At 50.7% G+C, this 18,325-nt stretch overlaps 1 protein-coding gene across 6 annotated transcripts; it reads left to right on the top strand.

Annotated features, from left to right (window-relative positions):
* The first annotated feature begins 1,793 nt into the window (after window positions 1-1,793).
* Window positions 1,794-16,339, top strand: LOC100387054 (ATP-binding cassette sub-family A member 17-like). 6 transcript variants are annotated; one of them, XR_013524529.1, is made up of 9 exons: window positions 1,794-2,425; window positions 3,053-3,269; window positions 5,685-5,843; window positions 13,163-13,225; window positions 13,348-13,477; window positions 14,802-14,972; window positions 15,217-15,407; window positions 15,613-16,003; window positions 16,131-16,339. XR_013524529.1 is itself a non-coding variant. In XM_078344436.1 (9 exons), exons 2-8 carry the CDS (start codon window positions 3,212-3,214, stop codon window positions 15,702-15,704), a joined length of 864 nt encoding a protein of 287 aa, XP_078200562.1. In that variant the 5' UTR covers window positions 1,794-2,425; window positions 3,053-3,211; the 3' UTR covers window positions 15,705-15,722; window positions 16,131-16,339. The 6 variants fall into 6 exon arrangements, 5 of the variants coding, with proteins under 5 accessions (XP_078200562.1, XP_078200561.1, XP_078200560.1 ...); XM_078344436.1 differs by having other exon boundaries at window positions 15,613-15,722; XM_078344435.1 differs by having other exon boundaries at window positions 15,613-15,722; window positions 15,835-16,339.
* The last annotated feature ends 1,986 nt before the right edge of the window (window positions 16,340-18,325 follow it).

Genomic DNA, 18,325 nt, shown 5'->3' with positions numbered 1-18,325 from the left:
AGGGTTGTAAGAGAGGATGGTTGTAAGAGAACAAAATCCCGGCTTCCATCGTGAGGCATCATCAGCTAAACGTGCTGTTAGCGACGTGGAGAAACGGCCAGTAAAAGATGGGAAAGGGGCTGCTTCTGGTGAATAGGCGTTGGGGAGGATCAGGGCTAGGGAAGAGCACAGCTGTTTCTTGTATAACTATTTGACTTTAAAAATTATATTCATGCATTATTTTGATTAACATTTTTAAATAATTACTTTTTTGAAATAAGGATTTCGAGTGTGGAACACGATGTGACAAAATGGTTGGCCTCATAACAGCCTGGCTCTCGAGGCCCTGGTTTCTTCATACTCCCAATGGGGAGAATGACAGGCCTCACCTCACAGTGTCATTGGGTGATCTCCTGAGTGCTTGTCAAGCGCTTTGCACAGGTGCACCATGTGAGCACTCCGCCGGGGTGCTGGTGCTGTTGTTTTCGTCATTATGACTGAAGGTCCCTTCAGCACTGAAGAGTTCGGGTGTCTGGACTCTAGGTGGGTTGTGTATTTGAATTTGACTTGGCACCGTGTGCATCGAGGAGCTTCTCGTCCTGAGATCTTACGCATAAATGACAGTTACGACACAAGGTGACAGTGACTGCAATCGGAATGCTGTGGAATTACACGGACGTATGTCAGCCGGGGAGGGTCAGAGTGGGCTTCCAAGTAAGAGCCCAAGGTATGAGTAGGCGTTGACTGATAGAAGGGAAAAGTAACCCAGAGAACGTTCCGAACAAGAGGAGCATCTGTAAGCATGGGGCACTGTAAATCCTTAGGTTTGGCTGGAGCTAAGGATAGTGAGGGGCTGAATTTGGATAGTGAGGGGCTCTGTACCTCGTGCAGGAATGTGGCTTTGTTGTGAGGGCAGTGGACAGCCACTGCAAGTTGATTGGTGGGGTGCATTATGGCCAGATGTGTCCTTTCAATCAGACTGGAGGTACCAGATAGAAAGCAAATCTGGCCGGGTGCAGTGGCTCATGCCTGTAATCCTAGCAGTTCGGGAAGCTGAGGTGGGTGGATCACTTGAGGCCAGGAGTTCAAGACCAGCCTGGCCAAAATGGTGAAACCCCTGTCTCTACTAAAAATACAAAAATTAGCCAGGCGTGCTGGCGTGTGCCTATGGTCCCAGCTATTTGGGAGGCTATGGCAGAAGAATCACTTGAACCAGGGAGGTGGAGGCTGCAGTGAGCCGAGATCCTGCCACTGCTCTTCAGCATGGGCCACAGAGTAACAATCTGTTTCCAAAAAAAAGAAGGCAAGATCTTCATTTTCATTGGGGGCTACATAAGCCAGGTACAGATGATGAGACCCAGACCCAGTCAAGGCAGTGGGAAGGAGAGAAGCAGACAATCGCAAGAAACTTAAAAGATTAATAGAGCCAGGCACAGTGGCTTACACCTGTAATCTCAACACTTGGGGAGGCTGAGGCGGGAGGATCACTTGAGTCCAGGAGGTCAGGTCTGCAGTGAGTTATGATCACATCACTGCCCTCCAGCCTAGGGAACAGAGAAAGTCTCTAAAAATGTGAATAAATAAGTAAAATAAAATGAAGGAAAAATAGACAAGACTCCAAGATTGACTGGAATTCAGGGCAGGGTGTGGTGGGAGGAGGCCTGCTTTCAGAGGTGGGTGGGGGTTAGCGATGAAGTACCTAGGAGAAGCAGCAGGTTGCCGGAGACCGATGGTGAGTTCTCCCCACCCCACTGGGCCTGGTGTGATGCTCCTTCTTACTGCCTGGTGGATATTTTGCTCCCTTCTAGGTTCTGTAGAAGAGTTCCTATTGAAAAAGGCAAACGAGGAACCTGGGGGCTTTGATAAGCTCTGCTTAGTGGCAGCTTCCTTTGAAGATGTGGGAAATCACACCATAGTGACAGCAGGCATACCATGCTTCTGCCCTGGCTCTGGCACTGGAGGACAATTTTCTCTTCAAGCTGCTTCCTGGTGCCAGGGCTTCCGTTACCATATCCAACCACCCTCAACCTCCGACATTTGCGGAGGATGCGGAGAGTTTGTGGTATCGTATGTGTGAATGTTCTTCTCTCCATCTATACCTCTGTAGGGCTCCACCCTTTTCCACCTATTTCTGTCTGCCTTTGCTTCTTGTTTTAATTACAAAGTGTTATTTGGAAGATGGCTGCTATGAGCAGTTCCACTTACTCTGCTACCTCTCACCTTACGTCCTGTGTTTCACAGGGGTCCTAAAGGACATTACCTTGTTGTCAACTTGCTTTTTGGACTAGCTTTCCTGTCTAGCTCTTTTTCCGTGTTGACAGTTAGAGAGAGGCTCGTTAAGGCCAGGCGTGTCCAGTTTATCAGGGGAGCTTATGTGGCCACTTTCTGGCTCTCCGCTCTGCTGTGGGACCTCATCTTCTTCCTCATCCGCAGTCTGCTGCTGCTGGTGAGTGCTGGAGGGTGCCCAGATTCTTCGGCTGCGTATCGTAGGGGGTTTCTCCTGGGGACTCCTGCTTAGAGCCAGAACCAACTAGGAAGTCTAGGTTGGCAACTCTGCCCCCAGTGGGGACCCAGGGTGTGAGATCTCCCTCATCACTGACCCTTGGTAGAAGACCCAAGTTCCCAGCTTTGTTAGGAGCAGAGGGACCTGCTTCAGGGTCTCCATGTGCCCTCCCCCAAGTATTTCTACTTCAAGCTGGTAAGGGGCAGTACTCTGGGGACATACGTTTATTGTCCAGAAATACCTCACCAGGGTACTGATGGGTTGAAGGACTTGATTGTGGCTCCCTGGTTATTTTATGCAGAATGGACCACTTCATGCTTTGTTCCGCCTGTGTTCTGTGAGCATCTCTGAACCCCTTATCACACTACCCTGCACCCCTGACTTCCAGGCCAGCTCCCAGAGAACAGGGTTCAGGGCTTGCTCATCTCTGCAAGTGCAGATGAGTAGAAAGAAAGCGCTCAGGCAGTATTGCTGACGCCTTACTTTTAAAGTTGAGATTCTGATATTCTTCCTCCAGTGTTTAGGACTGACTCAATGACTTTCCCAAACCCTTCCCCTGCCCCTCCTCAGGTGGTGCTTATACTATCGTGAAGAAACTTTTACACACAATGAAAATGTCCTGGCTGTCACCCTGCTGTTAATGCTCTATGGCTCCGCTATCATCCGCTTCCTCTACTTGGTCAGCTTCTCTTTCAACAGCACGGCAACGCCTGCGTCAAGCTGATCATCATGCTCACCTTCCTCAGCATCTGCCCCTTGGTCCTCGTCTCAGTCACAGGTGAACAAGGTGAGGACTGCACAGCACACAGCCCACATAGCTTTGATTTTCCCTCCAGCAGCCTCCAAAGTTGTACCCGGGAAACCGCATGTCTACTAAAGACCTGTGAGGGAGTGTCCACAGCAGCTGTTGCCTGAAGAGTCCCCAGTGTGCATGTCCCAAGCACACACCTCCAGGAGAATGGATGACTCCCTCACAGATGTAAAAGGGACCTGCAGCGGCGTGGATGGACCTCAAAGACAGTGCTGAGCAAAAGCGGGAGCACCGTGTGGTGGCGCCAACGCAGCTCCATCTCCAGAAACACAAACGAGGTCCCGGAGTTGGAACCAGAAACGTGGTTGCCTCGGGGTTGGGGAGAGGGAGATTGGCTGAAAAGAGACTTTGGGAACTCTCTAGAGTGATGGAAATGGTCTTCATCTTGACTAAGGTGTTGGCTACATGGGCTTATAGATTTTTCTAAATTCATCAGATTGTCTACTTAAGATCTATGCACATCATTGAAATATGTAATTCCTCAGTAAAAAAGATAATAAGTAAATGGCAGGGCATGACCTCAACCTTGGTAAAATAAACTTTCTACATTAACTGAGACCCGTCATATTTTCTGGGTTCGCAGAGCCCAGGCTGAGGACAGGCTGCTCGGTGAGTGCGCAGTTAGAGTGAAAGAAGCTGCGTTTGTGCCGCCGTGTCGACGAGTCAGGCTGGAGAGGCACGCTGACATTTGACTCCGTTACATTCTACCCCACTGGCATTTATCCTGAACACTTCCTTCACATAGACGTTGGGTTTGGGTTTGGTTTTCTTAAAAATGATCTAACAGCTTCCCTCTGCTTTTTTTTTTGGAGGCGGCATCTCACTCTGTCTCCCAGGCTGGAGGGCAATGGTGCTATCTCAGCTCACTGCAACCTCCACCTCCCAGGTTCAGGGGATTCTCCCGCCTCAGCCTTCTGAGTAGCTGGGATTACGGGTGCCCACCACCACACACACCCAACTAATTTTTGTATTTTTAGTAGGCATAGGGTTTCACCATGTTAGCCAGGCTGATCTCTGTTGCCAGGCTGGAGTGCAGTGTGTGATCTGGAACCTCTGTCTCCTGGATTCAAGTGATTCCCCTGCCTCAGCCTCCCCAGTAGCTGGGACCACACCCAGCTAATTTTTGTATTTTTAGTAGGGAAGGGTTTCATCATACTGGCCAGGATGGTCTCAATCTCTTGACCTCATGATCCACCCACCTTGGCATCCCAAAGTGCTGGGATTACAGGTGTGAGCCACCGCGCCTGGCTCCCTCTACTTTTAACTTGGGAGTCATTATGTCTCCTGAGAGACTCTTGATGATAGTTTTATCTCCACAAACTGTAGAGTCAGAAACTGCATCCCCCTCATCATATGTGAGTTGACACTCAAACGACTTGGAAGCCGGCACTTCACCCCTGCTATCCGGACACAGATCAACTGTAAACCTCATCTCCTTCTACCCTCAGATCTCCCACCTCCACAGATGCAGCCCATGCTGGGGCTGTGCTCCTGATTTTCCAAAACACACCGTATTCTTCTAGTGCATTCTCCTGCATGAACAACTGAAAGAAGTAAAGTGGGGCTGGGCATGGTGGCTCACACCTGTAATCCCAGCACTTTGGGAGGCTGAGGTGGACAGATCACAACAAGGTCAAGAGATCGAGACCATCCTGGCCAACACGGTGAAACCCTGTCTCTACTAAAAATACAAAACTTACCTGGGCATGGTAGCCCACGCCTGTAGTCCCAGCAACTCGGGAGGCTTAGGCAGGAGGATTGCTTAATCCCGGGAGGCGGAGGTTGCAGTGAGCCGAGATCATGCTACTGCACTCCAGCCTGGGTGTCAGAGCGAGACTCCTTCTCAAAAAAAAAAAAAAAAAAAAAAGTTAGCCAGGTGTGGTGGCTCAAGCCTGTAATCCCAGGACTTTGGGAGGCCGAGGCGGGTGGATCACAAGGTCAAGAGATTGAGACCATCCTGGTCAACATGGTGAAACCCCGTCTCTACTAAAAATACAAAAAATTAGCTGGGCACGGTGGCGCGTGCCTGTAATCCCAGCTACTCAGGAGGCTGAGGCAGGAGAATTGCCTGAACCCAGGAGGCGGAGGTTGCAGTGAGCGGAGATCGTGCCATTGCACTCCAGCCTGGGTAACAAGAACAAAACTCCGTCTCAAAAAAAAAAAAGTTAAAGTGACAGATTCAAAAAGCATGACAGAAGAAAAATATTTAGGTCTTGGAGGCTGAACGACTGTAGAGGAAGAGGAGTCAGGGGGAACCCGTTTTCTGGACTGGAGGGCTGGGAGTGTGACAGCATAAAGATGGATACAGAACAGAGTAGGTCAGCATAGATGATAGAGGATACGCGCTTGTCTTGCTGCAGGCAGAGTTAACGTTTTCTGTTCTCTTCACAGATCTAGGCTACATAACAATCTCAGGATCCTTGGATAACACATTCCTCATATTTCCGGGCCGCTGCCTGGGGATGGCTTTCTCCAACTTCTGTTACAACTTTGGACTACAGAGGTTGTGCGGTGTCAAGGACCTGAGCGAGACTAAATGCAGTGACGCCGGTGAGTCTTGTAAATGGCATTTGTTAACTACGTTGTTGGTTTTTGGTATATGCAGTTGTACAACCTTGCCCACTATCTAATTCCAGAACATTTTCATCCCCCAAAAGGAAGCCTGGATCTATTAACAGCCAGTCCCCATTCCCTTCTCCCCTCAGCCCCTCGAAATCACTCATCTACTTCCTGCCATTATGGATGGCCCTGTTCCGGATAGTTCGCATACATGGAATCACACAATGTGTGGGCTTTGTACCTGCCTTCTTTGACTTAGAATAATGTTTTCCAGGTTCACCCATGTTGTAGCAGGGGTCAGTGCTCCATCCCTGTGTGCAGCTGAGTGTCAGGTAGTCCATTGCATGGTTATAGCACAGTTTATCTCTTCATCCGTTGGTGGACATGTGCGTTGTTTCTGCTTTTGCTATTACGAATAACACTATTATAAACATTTGGATATGGGTTTTTGTGTGAACATGTTTCAGTTCTCTTGGGTATATATCTAAGAGTATATTTGCTGGGTCATTTGGTAACTCTGTTTAGCTTTTTGAGGACCTACCAAACCGTTTTTCACATTAGCTGAACCATTTTACATTCTTACCAGCAAAGTATGAGGGTTTCAGTTTCTCCACATCCTCTCCAACACTTCAAAAAAGTATTTGCTTTGGCTGGACGCGGTGGCTCGTGCCTGTAATCCCAGCACTTGGGAGGCTGAGGCAGGTGGATCACAAGGTCAGGAGTTCAAGACCAGCCTGGCCAACATGGTGAAACTCCGTCTGTATTACAAAAATTAGCTGGGCATGGTTGCGGGTGCCTGTAATCTCACCTACTCAGGGGGCTGAGGCAGAGAATTGCTTGAATCCGGGAGGCAGAGTTTGCAGTGAGCCGAGATTGCACCACTGCACTGCGGCCTGGGCGACACAGTGAGACTCTGTCTCAAAAAAAAATTATTTACTTTTTAAATTATGGTAAAATATGCATAGCATGAATTTTTTTTTTCTTTTCTTTTTTTTTTAAGACAGAGTCTTAGTCTGTCACCTAGACTGGAGTGCAGTGGTACTGTCTCAGTTCACTGCAGTCTCTGCCTTCTGGGTTCAAGTGATTCTCCTGCCTCAGACTCATGAGTAGCTGGGACTACAGGCACGCGCCACCACACCCAGCTAATTTTTGAATTTTTTGTAGAGCTGGGATTTTGCCATGTTGGCCAGGCTGGTCTCAAACTCCTGACTTCAGGTGATCCACCTGCCTCAGCCTCCAGAAGTGCTGGGACTACAGGTATGAGTCACCGTGCCCAACTGAAATTTGCTATTCTAAAGTGTCCAGTTCAGTGGCATTAAGTACATTCAAGTTGTTGTGAACTAGCACAGTCATCTCCAGAACTTCTTTCATTTTGCAAAACGGACCCTATGAACCCAATAAACAATGACTCACCATTCCCCTAAACCCTGCCCCTGGTCATCAACATTCCACTCTCTGTCTCTTTGAATTTGATTAAATACCTTATATGAAACATTTTCATCGAGTTCTCATTTCCTTTTGTGTATCTTCTTTTTTTTTTTTTTTTTTTTTTAATTGAGATGGAGTTTTGAGACAGAGTGCAATGGCACGATCTTGGTTCACTGCAACCTCCGCCTCCTGGGTTCAAACGATTCTCCTGCCTCAGCCTCCTGAGTAGCTGGGACTAGAGGCACATGCCATCATACCCAGCTACTTTTTGTATTTTTAGTAGAGACAGGGTTTTGCCATGCTGGCCTGGCTGCTCTCAAACGCCTGACCTCAGGCGATCCATCCGTCTTGGCCTCACAAAGTGTGGAGATTACAGACGTGAGATGCTGTGCCTGGCCCTTTTGTGTATCTCCTATAACTATTGGCTTATTTTCTTTGTAGCTACCACAGGGATTACATTCAACATCCTAGAGTTAGAACACTCTGTTTAGAATTATATCATCTTAACTTGAATAATATACAAAAATTCCGTTTCTATAAAGCCCTGTCCCCATTCTCTGTTATTGATGTTACAAAATTACATCTTTATTTATTATATGTCCAAAAATATATTTGTCCTTGTATTTACCTTTACTAGAGACCTTTATTTCTTCATGTAGCATCAAATTTCTATTAGCCATTCCTTTTTTTGTTTGAGACAGAGTCTCCTTCTGTCACCCAGGCTGGAGTGCAGTGGTGCAGTCTCGGCTCACTGCAATTTCCACCTCCCCGGTTCGAGCAATTCTCCTGCCTCAGCCTCCCGAGTAGCTGGGACTACAGACGCCCACCACCACACCTGGCTAATTTCTGTATTTTCAGTAGAGATGTATTTTCACCATGTTTGCCAGGCCGGTCTTGGACTCCCGACCTCGTGATCCACCTGCCTCAGCCTCCCTAAGGGCTGGAATTATAGGTGTGAGCCACTGCACCCAGCCAGCCGTTCGTTTTTGTTTTTTTTTTTGTCTGAGACAGAGTCTCACTCTGTCACCCAGGCTAGAGTGCAGTGGTGCAGTCTCGGCTCACCGCAATGTACGACTCCCAGGTTCAAGTGAGTCTCGTGCCTCAGTCTCCAGAGTAGCTGAGATTACAGGCACACACCACCATGCCCAGCTCATTTTTGTATTTTTTGTAGAGACAGGGTTTCACCATGTTGGCCAGACTGGCCTCAAAATCCTGACCTCAAGTGATCTTCACACCTTGTCCCCCAACATTGCTGGGATTATAGGCATGAGCCACCTTGATTCATTTCCATCTAAAAGGTTCCTTTCAGCATTTTTCTTTTTTTATTTGAGACAGAGTTTTGTTCCTGTTGCCCAGGCTGGAGTGCAATGGCACGATCTCAGCTCACTGCAACCTGTGCCTCCTGTGTTCAAGCAATTCTCCTGCCTCAGCCTTCTGAGTAGCTGGTAGCCTCCTGAGTAGCTATAATCCCAGCTAGTCAGGAGGCTGAGGCAGGAGAATTGTGCCACAATGCCTCGCTAATTTTGGATTTTTAGTAGAGACGGGATTTCACCATGTTGGTCAGGCCGATCTCAAACTCCTGACCTCAGGTGATCCGCCCGCCTGAGCCTCTCAAAGTCCTGGGATTACAGGCATGAGCCACTGTGCCTGGCCTCCTTTCAGCATGTCTTACAGGGCAGTTCTGGTGGTAATTTTATGCCCCCTTATCCAACAACTTTTAATTTCCTTTAGAATACTGTGTTATAAAGCCATGTGCAGTGGCATGCATCTGTAGTCCCAGCTACTGAGAGGACCGAGGTGGGAGGATCGCTTGAGTCCAGGAGCTTGAAGCCAGCTTGAAAAACATAGCAAAACCCCATCTGTTATTTTAAAAAGTTATTATAGCTTTTCTTTTGTTTCTTTCTTTCTTTCTTTTTGAGACTGAGTTTCACTCTTGTTGCCCAGGTTGGAGTGCAATGACGTGATCTCGGCTCAACACAACCTCCGCCTCCTAAGTTCAAGCAGTTCTTCCACGTCAGCCTCCCCAGGACCTGGGATCACAGGCATGCGCCACCACACCCGGCTAACTTTGTATTTTTAGCAGAGACTGGGTTTCTCCATATTAGTCGGGCTGATTTCGAACTCCCGACCTCAGGTGATCAGCCCACCTTGGCCTCCCAAAGTTCTGGGATTATAGGCGTGAGCCACTGAGCCCAGAATATTAGAGCTATTCTAATGAGTATACATTAGTATCACATTATGGTTTTGATCTTTGTTTCCCTAATGACTAATGGTGTTGAGCATCTTTTCATGTGCTTGTTGGCTATTCTTGGGAGAGCTATTCTATTTGTCATGAAGTTGTAAAAAAATTATTCTTTTTTGGGGCGGAGGGGAGACCAAGTTTCCCTCTGTCTCCCAGGCTGGAGTTCAATGGCACGATCTCAGCTCACTGCAATATCTGCTTCCCAGGTTCAAGCAATTCTCCTGCCTCAGCCTCCCAAGTAGCTGGAACTATAAGTGCACACTGCAATGCCTGGCTCATTTTTTTTACTTTTAGTAGAGATGGGGTTTCACCATGTTGCTTAGGCTGGTCTCAACTCCTGAGCTCAGACAGTCGTCCTGCCTCAGCCTCCCAAAGTACTACGATTACAGTGGACGTGAGCCACTGTGCCCAACCAAGAATTCTTTTTTTTTGACAGTTCTTACTCTGTCACCCAGTCACCCAGACTGGAGCGTAATCATGGCTCACTGCAGACTCAACCTCCTGGGCTCAAGCCATCTTCCCACCTCAGCCTCCTGCATAGCTGGGACTATGGGTGCGTGCCACTGCACCCTGCTAATTTTTAAATTTTTTATAGAGACAGTAGTCTCACTATGTTACCCAGGCTGGTATCGAACTCCTGGCCTCAAGCAATCCCCCTACCTCAGCCTTCCAAAATACTTGCAGGCATAAGCCACCACATGCAGCCAATAATTCTTTATAAAGTTGTATACTAAACCCTTGTCAAATATATCAATTTCAAAAATTTCCTCCCATTTGCAGGTTGTCTTTTCACGTTTTTCCTTTCTTTTCTTTTGAGGTGGAGTTTCACTCTTGTTGCCCAGGATGGAGTGCGATGGCATGACCTCAGCTCACTGCAACCTTCACCTCCCAGGTTCAAGCAATCCTCTTGCCTCAGCCTCCCAAGTAGCTGGGATTACGGGATCAAGCCACTATACTCTGCTAAATTTTTTGTGTTTTTAGTAGAGACGGGGTTTCGCTGTGTTAGCCAGGCTGGTCTCCATCTCCTGACCTTGAGATCCACCCGCCTCGGCCTCCCAAAGTGCTGGGGTTCCAGGTGTGAGCCACCGCGCCCGACTGTCTTTTCACTTTCTTGTTAGTAACCCTTGATGAACAAAAGCTTTTAATTATGAAATTATGACAAAGACCGATTTGTCTGTTCTCCTCTCTTTTGTGTTTTAGATATAAGAAACCATTGCCTTATTTAAGACAGGGAAGATTTACATCTGCATTTTGTTCTAAGAGTTTTAGCTCTTACATTTAGGCCTTTGATTCATTTTGAGTTAATTTTTATATAGTGTTAGGTGGAGATCCAAATTCATTCTTTGGCATAAATGTGTAATTGTCCCAGTGCCATTTGCTGAAAAGACAAAAGTTTCTGTTTTGGAAGATTTTTTTTTTTTGAGTCAGAGTTTCGCTCTTGTTACCCAGGCTGGAGTGCAATGGCGCGATCTCGGCTCACTGCAACCTCCGCCTCCTGGGTTCAGGCAATTCTCCTGCCTCAGCCTCCCGAGTAGCTGGGACTACAGGCACGCGCCACCATGCCCAGCTAATTTTTGTATTTTTAGTAGAGACGGGGTTTCACCATGTCGACCAGGATGGTCTTGATCTCTTCACCTCATGATCCACCCGCCTCGGCCTCCCAAAGTGCTGGGATTGCAGGCGTGAGCCACCGTGCCCGGCCTCCATCTGGTTTTCTGTTTTGCACCCTGTAAAATCCTCCCCGTTGTCCAATTTCAGGCAGTGGAGCCCAGAGTTTTCCAGCTGTTTCACCAGGGAGGAGAAGAGGAGAGAAAATAGGAGGGAAACATTTCTCAAAAATGCCATCCCACTCTTTTCAGCATCTGGAAGCAGATGAACGTGGGTACAAACCCGGGTGGCCAGCTGCAAGTTTAGAAAGGCAAAAACCTGAGGTCAGGAGTTTGAGATCAACCCAGCCAACGTGGTGAAACCCTGTCTCTACTAAAAATACAGAAAATTGGCTGGGTGTGGTGGCTTACGCCTGTAATCCCAGCACCTCGGGAGGCCAAGGTCAGGTGGCAAGACCAGCCTGACCAACACAGTGAAATCCCATCTCTACTAAAAATATTAAAAAGTAAAATTAGCCGGGCGTGGTGGCACCCACTTGCAATTCCAGCTATTCGAGAGGCTGAGGCAGGACAATCAGTTGAACCTGGGAGGTGGACGTTGCAGTGAGCTGAGATTGTGCCATTGCACTGCAGCCTGGGCAGCAGAGCAAGACTCTGTCACAAACAAACAAACAAACAAACAATTAGCCAGGCATGGTGGTGTGCACCTGTAGCTCCAGTTCATCATGGGGCTGAGAGGAGAATTGCTTGAACCCGGGAGGTGGAGGTTACAGTGAGCCAAGATCGCACCACTGCACTCCAGCCTGGGCAACAGAGTGAGACTTCATCTCAAACCCCCCCAAAAAAGGTGCAACAACCTAGAAATGAGTCAAATGAATATTTTAAACAGCTGAATAAAATCTAGAACCCTTCCCTGGATGACCAAGCAGCAGTGAAAATAGGTGGGGGTAGGTCTGTGTTTATTGCCCTAGGAAGATCTTGAAGACATGATATTGAGTAAGAAAAGCATGCACTTTGGAAGGCCGAGGTGGGCAGATCACCTGAGGTTGTGAGTTTGAGACTAACCTGACCAACATGGAGAAACCTCATCTCTACTAAAAAAATACAAAAAAAATTAGCTGGGCATGGTGATGCGCGCCTGTAATCCTAGCTTCTCAGGAGGCTGAGGCAGGAGAATCGCTTTAACCCAGGAGACGAAGGTTGCCATGAGCCGAGATTGTGCCATTGCACTCCAGCTTGGGCGACAGGGAGAAACTCTGTCACAACAAAAAATAAATAAAAAGCATGTTGGCCGGGCGCGGTGGCTAATGCCTGTAATCCCAGCACTTTGGGAGGCCGAGGCAGGTGGATCATGAGGTTAGGGGATCGAGACCAGCCTGATCAATGTGGGGAAACCCCATCTCTACTGAAAATACAAAAATTAGCTGGGCGTAGTGGCAGGTGCCTGTAATCCCAGCTACTCAGGAGGCTGAGGCAGGAGAATTGCTTGAATCCAGGAGGCGGAGGTTGCAGTGAGCTGAGATCACATCACTGCACTCCAGCCTGGGTTACAGAGTGAGACTTCTTCTCAGAAAAGAAAGAAAAAAAGCATGTTACAGAATGATAAAGGATGATACCATCTGGCAAAAAACAGCACCCAGCTAGTCCTGAGCAAGCAGCCTAGGCCCACGCGGGTGCCTTTGCCAACACAGAATGCTGGATGCTGCACAGCTGCCTGGCCACAGTGGGCTGGGGCAGGCCGCCAACCGACTGCAGGAGTCTTTACCTGAATATTTTACAAAGAAAATCGATTTGCAGATTACAAGTCTAATAGGAAATATTTCTAAACGGGAAAAAAGCAAAGCAAGCCTCTTGTATTGACTGGATGCTTCAAAGGCACCAGGAAGTAGGGAGGCACTGGGTGCTGAGGTTTAATGCTGGGTGAGCTGGAGGAGGAGCCAAATAAGTGACCCACTCTGCCCACTAAGCAGCAGCTCCCTGACGGAACTACAGTGCCACTCACAGGTCCTTAGTGGGTGCCTGTGCATTCACAGGGCAGAGGCAGCAGCCGGAGCAAGACCAGCAGGTGTCCAGGCCCTTGCCTCATTGCAGACTTGGTGACCCTGGTGGGAGGAGGGTTTCCTCTGACGTGTCTCCCTCTCGGGGCTGTTTTCTAACCCAGTACAGCGGTGGATCGGTTACTGTCCTCAGTTTGATGCTCTGCTGAACTTCATGACAGGCCGTGAGATGCTGGTCACGTGTGCCCGGATCTGGGGCATCCCAGATCACCACATCTGTGCTTGTGTGGGCCAGATTATTGAGGACTTAGTCACGTACATGTATGCTGACAAGCTGGTCAAGACCTACAGGTGAGACCTGAGGCTTCCCCCGGCCCCTCCGCCTCCAGTTACCACGTAAGTTCCAGTTTTTCCCAGAGCCGCCAGCTCTGGGCATGAGGTCCCCGCGCAGGTGGTTGGGGGCAGCTTCCATGCCTGTAGGAAGAGGTCAGTGGCCTGGGCTGCCCCAAGGCACCACTTCCGCTTGCTCCTGGGCTCCAGTGGATTATGAAGCTGCCCAGTCCAAAGGCACTTTACATGGCTGACGACAGGCAACTGGTACCACAGGTGTTACTGTCCTGGTAAGATGAGGACAGACCTTCCTCCTGCCACTTCAGGAAGGGCTTTCTGTTTTGGGTAAGTTTGCATTTTAAGCCACAGTTACGTCATACCTCTGTGTCTAGGGTCCCTGTTCTGCTGAAGAACCCGGGGTATTCCTCAGGCTTCTGTCAGTGATAGAAGCCCGACTCCAATTAACTATTAAAGCGAGGCCCCTGTAATCCCAGCACTTTGGGAGGCCGAGGCGGGTGGACCACGAGGTCAACAGATCGAGACCATCCTGGTCAACATGGTGAAACCCCGTCTCTACTAAAAATACAAAAAATTAGCTGGGCATGGTGGCGCGTGCCTGTAATCCCAGCTACTCAGGAGGCTGAGGCAGGAGAATTGCCTGAACCCAGGAGGCGGAGCTTGCGGTGAGCCAAGATCGTGCCATTGCACTCCAGCCTGGGTAACAAGAGTGAAACTCCGTCTCAAAAAAAAAAAAAGGCGAGGCCCCAGACCGCAGGGGTCGGAGGACTCCCTTCACGTAGTGTGCAGCGCCCCTGGAGGCATGGAGCGGTACTGCATACCCAGGATTGGGACGTAGAGGTGCCCACACCGTGGGCAAAGTGGGCCCAGGGTCAGATGATGATATCCCTTGGCTCTCCCCTCTTTGTTGGCTTCTGTTCCGAGCAGGTTTTCGTGTTTCCTTGTATCTTCGGAAGATCAAATGAGTTCATATTTGCAGTTTAGAACAGTGTGTGGCACATAGTAAATGCTATAGGTTTTAAGTTAGCTAAGATGGGCCAATGCCCTTCTTCTCAGATGGAGAAGCACTTGCCCTCAACACTTCCAGACCCTCAAAGAAGACTCGCCAACCATGTGCTCACCCTGGACTCATCCCTGTGTCCGGGGGAAGGTGTTTATTCCCTGAGTGGATAGCCCCAGCCACGGTCCAGCCCTGGGTGAAAGCCCCATGAGGGGTGTGGGAACACTTCCTGAACAGAGGAGGAAAGGGGGTGAGTGTTGAGCCAGCAGTGCTCACTGCTGGAGTCTGACCATTCCCGTCACCTAACCTTCTCCCCTCCACCCCCAGTGGTGGTAACAAGAGGAAGCTGAGCTCCGGCATTGCTCTGATTGGAGAGCCTGCTGTCATCTTCCTGGACGAGCCATCCACTGGCATGGACCCTGTGGCCCGGTGCCTGCTCTGGAATGCCGTGGCTCGAGCCCGCGAGTCCGGCAAGACCATCGTCATCACCTCCCACGGGTAGAGTCTGGCTCTGCGGGTCACTGGAAGTTTCAAAACCAGGTGGGCTGGGAAGGAGCCAGGTGGCCAGGAGATCCATCAGCACCTGGTGCAGAGTCTTCGAGGAAATTCCCTAGGCTCTGCACATGAGCCACACTCTGAGCATGGGTATCAGGAACGGCCTGATCAGGGTACCACCCCCCCTTCCTGTCTGCACAAGCCTTTGGTACCCTCAGCCCTGTCTCAGGCCCTGCCCTCTCCCCAGCATGGAGGAGTGTGAGGCCCTGTGCACCCGGCTGGTCATCATGGTGCAGGGGCAGTTCAAGTGCCTGGGCAGCCCCCAGCACCTCAAAAGCAAGTTTGGCAGCAGCTACTCCCTGAGAGCCAAGGTCCGGAGTGAAGGGCAGCAGGAGGCGCTGGAGGAATTCAAGGCCTTCGTGGACCTGACCTTTCCAGGTGTGTCCCAGCCCTGGCAGCCCCACACTGGGTGGGCCCTGGGCCCCTGTCTAGGCCTCTCCCATCTGCCGTGAGACGTGCCTGTGCCTCACCTCTGCCATGTCCCCTCTCCCCAATCCCTGAGACAAGGATCGCAGTGCCGAGCACCCAGGCACCCTCCCTGATCCTCCAGCCCAGCCCTCACAGCCACGCCGTCTCCTTGCAGGCAGCGTCCTGGAAGATGAGCACCAAGGCATGGTCCACTACCACCTGCCAGGCCAGAACCTCAGCTGGGCGAAGGGGAGTGCATATCTTTGACGTGACCCACTTTCTGGGGTACTCTGTCACTCTCTCTCCCCCTTTCTCTCCTCCCCATCGTCCTGAAGTCATGTTCAGCACTGCCGCTGTCCTCAACCATCTCCATGGCAATATTCATGTGATTTCATAGAACGGAAGATGCTTCAGCTGGAAGGGACTTTGGAGATCAGCTCCTCCTGCCCCCTCATTTCACGGAGAGGAGAGCAGGCCCAGAGAGGAAACACCACATGCCCAGGGACACACAGCAAGCCAGGGACCCTGCCAGGCCTCTGCCCTTCTGGCACCATTCCCACCCAAGAGTACGGGCAGTGGAGGTCCATAGTGCTGACTTCTTGGGAAGTGTTCTGGAGCAGCCGAGAGAGGGACGGGCCTCTTGTGTGTGTCTGTGGGGCAGCCTGGCCACAGCAGCCTCCTCTCTCCTCTCAGGTGTTTGGCACTCTGGAGCAAGCCAAGAAGTACATGCTGGATGACTACTCAGTCAGGTCACCCTGGAGGACATCTTCCTGAGCTTCGCCTGCCCTGTGCCCCTGGTCCAAAGTGAAGGCCAACGAGAGCAGGCAGAGCATTCGGGCCCCTCATCGTGCTCCCTGCCTCCCTCAGAGCCTGTCCTGCTGTAATAAACACATCCCAGTGCCAGGTTGGCCCAGGTATGCATGGCCTGCCCTGAGCTTCCAGGGCTGCAGAGGCGGCTCTCAGCCCAGCTGGCTCGGCACAGGGCTCTCCCCTCAACTGCAGTGCATAGAGCAGAATGGGGCCCACTGGGGAACTTGAGAGGCCCCCTGGAGAACCCAGGAGCGTTTCAGTAGAAAGTGATGCCCGCGTCCCACCCGAGTAGCCTGTGGTCTTCCTGAGACCTGGCTGTGGAAGCAGCCTCAAAACATCTTTCCAAGGGTGGCCGCCAGGGGGTGACCACAGCACTAACCATGTCCCGACCAGGTGCCAGCTCTATGGTTGGTCCCCTGCAGGCATTATGTCATTTGATCACACCACCCTCAGGCCCAGCCTCAAGGGGCCTGTCCTGGCCGTGCCCTTGCTCATGGGCAAGAAGTCTGCAGGACAGAGGGAAATGCTCACCCAAAGCTTCCGCTCTTCCTTCTCTAGAATCCCCTGCCCAGATCGTTTGTCCATCAGTGCATTCCCTCCCAGGGCAGGGCAGGGCAGGCCATGCCAGCCTGAGACTCAAGGTGCAGCAAAGCAGCAGCTCTGCAGAACTGTGGGTGGCGTTTGGGGGTTCCACACATGTGCACAGATCCCTTGGAAAGCAGGATAGAGCCAGAAAGAGAGAAGGGTATCCGCAGGCCAGGGTGGGCCTGGCTCCCGTGGCCACATGCAAGAGTGGAGCTTCACAGAGACCATGATTCTCAACTCACAGCTGGCCTCCAGGTGGTAATGACACTGTTCGTCTGAAGGAAGGACGAAAGGAACATTGACAGGTTTGCTAGCCTAAGTCAGGATGTTGTGGCATTTAGATATTTGGATATGTGGAGTTTCATCCTCTTCCCTGGCTCCTGCAAAGTCAGGGCTACCTGTGGTCCTATACCCACCCATGAAGTGGACAGCACCCCACCTCCCACATGGGTTGACTGGTCTAGAGGCAGCCAGCAACTTCCCACATCAACAGGCAGGGGAGCCAGGGTTACAGTGGGGCAGAGGTTCTCCCAGTGGGGTCCCAGCAGCAGCAGCACCATTGGGAAACTTGTTAGAAATGTAGGCTTGGGCCAACATTTCTACTGAATCAGAAATGCCTGGGGCAGGGCCAGCAATCCATGTTGCAACGAGCCCTATAGCAGGTGCTCTGACACGGTTCCAGTGCGAGAACCACTGAGCAGAGGCCCCGTAGGCACCAACCATCGCACCATCCAGATGCAGACGGATGTGGCCACATGCCTTTGTCGTGGACACTCTCCTCTCTGAGTCCATCAGTGGCCTTTCTCTCTCTATGGAGCTCACTCTGTCCCTTGCCACAGGCCCCTAAGCTCCCCTCTGGGAAGTGCAGATGCAGGACTCACCAAAGTGTGGGGCACCGGCCTTGCCTATGCTTGCCCAGAACAATGGCAAAGCACACCCGTGGTCGCCAACCCACCCTCTTCTCAGCGCGTTTCAGGTGACTGCTCCCTGTGATGAAGGCCACTCCCTGGGCCTCTGCTCCCACATCCAGCTCATTCCTCCCATGCCACTCTCTGCCTCCACTGAAGGCCCATCCTCCTCTCTAAATGTGGGATGGCTCAGGCTCCCAACTACTTCACGTTCCCTTACTCTCCCCCTGCCCCTCACCACCCATGACATTTTCAACTGACACCTCTTTCCACCAGGAATTTCCCTGAGCTCCTAATGGTTTGGACTTTTCCAACAAGGCCTCACCTTGGATGTGTGGACTTTCATCCTTTGCTGGAATGCCCTGCCCAGATCGTTTGTCCATCCAGTGCACCCCTCGCCCCACAGCAGGCCATGCCACCCAACGCACCCTGAGACATGAGGTGGACACACACGGCCCGGCCTCCAAGTCTGTGGATTCTCTCCAGGGCTGACCCTTCTAATTTGGACTTGAAAACAAGACTCTTCAAGCCCACAGATCCTTATTGATCATTTCTAAAGCCCAGTGGGAAACGGGCTGACCCCCT

This window comes from Callithrix jacchus, chromosome 12 (genome assembly GCF_049354715.1).
Source record: "Callithrix jacchus isolate 240 chromosome 12, calJac240_pri, whole genome shotgun sequence".
In the NCBI taxonomy this organism is placed as follows: Eukaryota; Metazoa; Chordata; class Mammalia; order Primates; family Cebidae; genus Callithrix; species Callithrix jacchus.
This window is presented reverse-complemented; position numbering and strand designations above follow the sequence as displayed.